General features: G+C 33.3%; 1 protein-coding gene across 3 annotated transcripts in view; it reads right to left on the bottom strand.

Annotated features, from left to right (window-relative positions):
* The window catches only part of CEP152 (centrosomal protein 152), a 78,631-nt gene that overhangs the window by 10,752 nt on the left and 61,984 nt on the right, over positions 1–5,895 (bottom strand). For 2 of the 3 annotated variants that reach the window (XM_015596076.2, XM_025038804.1), the window contains one exon: positions 3,881–4,022. In XM_015596076.2, coding sequence (XP_015451562.1) covers positions 3,881–4,022 — 142 coding nt within the window. Of the gene's footprint in view, positions 36–3,880; positions 4,023–5,895 lie in introns of all 3 variants that reach the window. The other variant, XM_006920386.3, reaches the window with a different exon arrangement.

Here is a 5,895-nt window from a genome sequence, read left to right as displayed (position 1 = left end):
CCATGAATCTTTAATCTCAAGGATCTTTTTCTCATCTGCAAAAATTAAATGATAGCAAACTTTTATATCAACTTAGACTAAAAGCTGGACGGACGGACGGACGGACGGAAGGAAGGAAGGAAGGAAGGAAGGAAGGAAGGAAGGAAGGAAGGAAGGAAGGAAGGAACCAACCTTGATGACATCACTAAAGGCAACAGTATAACTAACTGAAAAAAGCATGAGACTTGAGAGAGACCCGGGTTTAAATCCTGTTTCCACTACATAATGGCTGTATGACTCAGAGCGTATTACTTAACCTCTCTGAGACTTAGTTTCTTAATATGTAAAAATTGAATAATACCATTTATTTTAAAAATTGCTCTGAAACGTAATGCTCAGATCTTAGTACTGAATACCATTCCCCACTAAAAAGAACCAGGGATCTTCACGAAATAACTGACTATAGTACTGGATCAGGGTATATCAAGATGAGTCCAGAGTATTTTGCTATGCCAGAAAGTTAACAAATTAATAAAAAATATAGCATATCACAAGGGCAAGGGGCTCCACTAGCTGAATCTGGGACATTTTGAACAGTAATTTAGTAATAAATTATAAAATATTTTTTAAATAGGAATTCATGAGTCATACCAATAATAAGATGGATAAATGGATAGGTAGGTAACTTGTAGGTAGGTAGATGAATGGATGGACAGACTGATAAACGGAGATAAATAAATAATACACACATGCTAGAGGGGAGGTAAAAGTAGAGGGAGGTCTGGAGTTGGAAAAATTAAAATTTTGCAACCACCATAGTAAAGACTTGATCAGGTAAGTAACATCGATGATTGTTAAATAAAAGAGAAAGTTTTAATGAGAAGAATATTTTCATGATCTTAAAAGTATCCCCCCACAGACTGCTTATCAGTTGCAAAGGGGGAAATCTTAGAATCTTAGTAATTATACAGTGAAGACAGCTGGACAACACCTTGACCAGGTGCTCAAAATGAATCTCACCAATAAAAGACATCATGCACATCCAGATGTGATAACATATCACCTATGCCGTGCTCCAGCCAAGAAAACACAACATGAATCTAATCATGAAGAAACATCAGACAAACCTCAAATGAGGAAAGATCTATCAAAAGCTAGCGGGGTTTAGGTAGGGAGAGAGGAGAGAATATGTCTCTCAAAAATGTCAATGTCATAAAAGGCAAAGAGAGACTGGAAATATTCTAATATCCTAGATTAAAGGAGACAAAAAAGATATGACATCTAAATGTAATACCTGACCTTGGACAGATTCCTGTACTGGAGAGGGGAAAATGCTATAAAAGACATTACTGGGTAATTGACAATAAATTGACAACAAAAAATAGAATATAAACAGATTGCTACGATATATTTATTTAATGTTAAATTTACTGTATTAAGGTTATACAAGAAAAATTCCTATTTTTTGAAAATATACACTGAAGTATTTAAGGGTTAAAGAACACAAGTATATAACTTACCTTCAAATGGTTCAGGAAAAAAATGAAATATTCACATAAACGTCCACAAAGAAGAGTACAAAATGGGGTAAAATGTTATCAATAGGTCTATCTAGGTAAAGGGGATGTGAGTGATCTTTGCAACTATTTTTATTTTTGCAACTTTTCTGTAAGTTTTAAATTATCTCCAAATGAAAAAACTATTTTAAACTGTCAGGAGGTCTAAATGTATAAAAATTGTTTGGCACAGTACCTGGCATAGAGCACATATACAATAAATAATACCTATTGCCATTAGTAATCTACAGGATTAATAATATTTAAATAATATATAAAAATGATACAAAAAAGTAGATTATTACTATTAATATAACTGATATAATAAAGTAGGAATACAAATTGGCACAGGCTCAGAGGCCAACACCCAATATGTTGATGCAAAAATCACTGGTCCAGCAAAATTGTTCGTAGTTCTTTCCTGACTTTTTAGTTTCATTTAAATAGTTCTACTCATGTTAAAAGATTAATGAAGCATCACCTAGGTTTCACACATTGAATTTATATTTTTAATTTAAGATACTGTTGTAAAACTAACAACCAGGCAAATGTCCTTTACAAAAGAATAATTTATAGCATATTCATATAATGGAATACTATACAGCAATGAAAATGCATGAACTAGAGCTACATGTGTCAGCAATGACAAATCTTAGAAGCTTGATATTAAGTGGAAAAAGCAAGTTACAGACTATAACAAGTATTAAACCATTTTTACAATGTTAAAATACAAACGAAATAAAGCAACAGCTTTTGAGGATATCTATACTTGAGCAAAACAAAGAAAAGCAAGAGAATAATTTTTTAAAAATGAGAATATTTGTTACCTCAGGTTGTAGAGAAGTAATAGGGATGAAACTGTGGTGAAACACACAGTGGTCTTTAACAGCATCGGTGATGTTCTATTTCTTAAGTAAAATAATGTGTCCCTGGTTGTTAGAACCTTCAGAACTTACATGTGCATTACATATACTTGTTACATGTGTGAAGTATTTCATAATTAATGTTTAAAATACTTTTTAAAATGATGAGATATCAAAATATAACCAGTCAACAGTGGCATTCTTCTTGTGGTAGGATTGTAAAGGTCTTTATAACTTACTACATGTTTTAGATTATTTAATCCTTTCTAATGAATTTGATAATGTGTTTGTTTTTAGAGACTAAAGAAAGAAAAATAAATCCTTTTATCATATGATTTGTCTTAGGTCAAAACTAATTTTTTTCATATTGACCAGACTTCCCAAAGTCAAATAATATCGAAAACTACCCATTTCACAAAATATAATTCTCAGGCTATTCCAAATTTAACAGCAGACACAAAATGGCATTTAAAAAGTAAGAAGCAAGGTACAAATTATGGTAGTATTACCATACATCTAATTAGCAATAAGATACTCTCAACCATCTAGAATCTAGAAGGGAAAGGGTCTATGAATGATAAAAAAAAATTACTGTCAACTGAGTTAGAAATGTGTGAAAACTAAGGTTATTGGCTTAGTACATATGATTTGCTCTTGTAGTTCTTAGTTCTTTCCCAGATTACAAACAGAAAGAATGTGTTTGTGGGGGGGAGAGGGGGTGAAGGGCAGGGAGGGCTGCCAGGGGTCAATATCCTAAAAAGGATGGGAACTAATAAAGGATATGTCAACTCTTACCTAGCTCAACAATCTCAGTAAACAGGCAATATAAGCCCTATGTTTCTCGGTGAGCTCTGAATACCTCAAGGGCTATAGTACAGCACACTGTTTCTTTTTCGTAATGACAACTCTAGGTCACTAGGGAAACATTAGACTATTAGTTCATCAAATATTCAAGAAACATAAACTATGTGTCATTCACTCTGCCATGTGTCAGGGAAGAAGAGATAAAGACACTGTCCCTACCTCACACCTAATACACTTCAGAAAGATTTCCATTAAAAACAGTTGAATTAACTTCAGTAATTTGAATAAAAAGGTCTCAGGTATTTGGCAATTCTCTTCTGTGAAACCCTTGATTTCTCGATAAAGCCAGGTATTAAAAACATGACTAAAAAAGATAAAAAACAAACAAAAAACATGACTGCTCTGTTAAAATTCTCATTATTCTCCTTCTAATAAAAATCACTTGTGAATGGAGGGAAGACTATGAAAAGACAGAATTAAGAGGGCCTAAAGCAACCCTGTCTTCTAAATGCAAAATGAAATCTAGAGGGAGGACACACACTGAGTAGAAATAACAGTACACAATTGTTCACTCAAAAACTATACACATTTTTTTTAATCTCCTTTTATGCCCAAAGCAACCCTCCAGAACTATGATTATGGATGTTACAAAAACCAGTAGGAATAAAATCCCGTTACCAGCTTTTGTTTCTGTTTCTTGCAAGGTCAAGGGCTGAGCGTGGTGTCCAGAAGTGGGTGCAGGAAGGATGGCCAGGACTCCAGGGTCTCCTCTGCCAGTGACCCCTGAGGCAGAATCCTTAGAGATCTTCGCCATATTTCTCTGAAATAGATTATTTTCATAATTAATGCGTAGTAAAAATCTTTACACAATTCTCTATTTAAAATGCTTATATTAAAAATAAAAAAATACACGCTGCCTGAAAAAAATCTTGCCTGAACTATCAACAATATTTTTCTTATGGTGTTATGTGAATACTGTCATTACTATGAACTGGATGGTCTCTTATGACAAAATTTACCAAATTAAAACATTATCTGACAGAGAACTCATGGGCCAGCTATAGGACAGACATCAGATACATATGAATTTAAGAAACTTTAATGATTTATTGTGACCAAACCACAGAATGGACTACGCGAAATCAGAATTGTTCTTGAAAATCCACTGCAGCAGGGGTCAGATTCATTAGAAACTGTAATACCAACCTTTTGCCTTCCATGAAATGAAAGTAACAACAGTACACAAAATTTTAACTTACATAGTAAGCTATGTGTTTCTAAATACTTTAATATACAGTGTCATTTTGAAAGGAAGGACAGTTGAGTGCCAATGTTAAAGAGAGAAACTGAGGCTCACCTAAGTTAAACATCTTGCACAAGACCATATCTTCACTAACAGGTATTGAACAGTCCTTGTTACAGACAGTGCAGCCACTAAACTGGTTAATAGTGAGATATTCAGTTAAGGTGATATTTTTAGGTTCTGGACAACTGCTAAATCCCAAAGGATGATTTTAAGACAGAGTCTTGTTTGATGACTTCAGACACATTTTTATGCTTGATTCTAGATTTTTGACTATAAGAAACTCATTTAACTGACCCTCAGGAAACCTACCTATGATGCCCAACAGAAGCAGAGATCAGAGTTACAGAGAAAAGGGGGACTCCGAGCATGCAAGAGGATATAGATGCAGTTGAAAACAAAAGGAGTAATAAACACTAAACCAAAGGTAGTCAGTGTTTCCAGTTGCTACTCAAAACTGGGAAAGCTAAGATGGAAAGCAGCAACCTTCTGTCTTAGCATTAACTTGACTTTCATGGTAAGATAGAAGCCATCCTTAGGTTTGAAATTTTTATTTTTATTGATATTTCTCTTTTAGCTATTATGAACGGCTGTATTTATTTATTTTGACAAGGCATTCATTCCCTTGGAAACTTCATTTTTAATTCATTACATCCTTTCCATTTTAAAACCTTTTGATCATTTAAGTTATTTTAATGAGGACTTGTTTTATAAATACTGATGATTTTTTCCTCTTTCAATTTTTATAAACAGTTCTAAAAACTAAATTTAATAAATTATAAAGCATAGCCCTTCACATTTATGACACCTATATTGCAAATTTATAATCATTGCTTTACTTCAAGGTTCTGAACTGAGTTAACTCTAAAATGGCAAAAGTCAAGTATTACTCCAGGACAAATGCCAGAGTAGGCATTTCAAAGCCACCCTTTTCTCAGGAATGGAATCTGATCCCACCCAATAAAAACCACAAATGTCTATAAGTTCTAGCCAAATTACGTGATTTGGTCTCCAAAGACATGTGAGCCATATTAATGCATACAAATAATTGTATACTGTTTACATAATTATAAAGCCTATAAAAAGACCTGGGGTTGATTATATATTAATTGCAGGGAAAAGGTGTTGTGTTTTCTTGATTTTTATAGCAGAGACTATCTTTGCAGAAAAGCGAACTTGAAAGCCTAAAATGATTTTTCCATCACTTCTCATCCTTAAAACTTGCTATAGATAATTCTTATTTCAATTATCTATTTTTCCCCAATAATTATCAATAAAGTATTCTAAACAGTATTCATGGAAGTTATCTCGCCCAGTTATTCCTAAACTGAAAGCAATTACTAAGTAGTCACATCGTTGTGAAATCGAGAATAAAAATATCAATTGGAGT

Source organism: Pteropus alecto, unplaced genomic scaffold (genome assembly GCF_000325575.1).
Source record: "Pteropus alecto unplaced genomic scaffold, ASM32557v1 scaffold86, whole genome shotgun sequence".
NCBI lineage: Eukaryota > Metazoa > Chordata > Mammalia > Chiroptera > Pteropodidae > Pteropus > Pteropus alecto.
The sequence above is the reverse complement of the archived record's forward strand: the minus strand, read 5'-3'. Positions and strand labels throughout refer to the sequence as shown.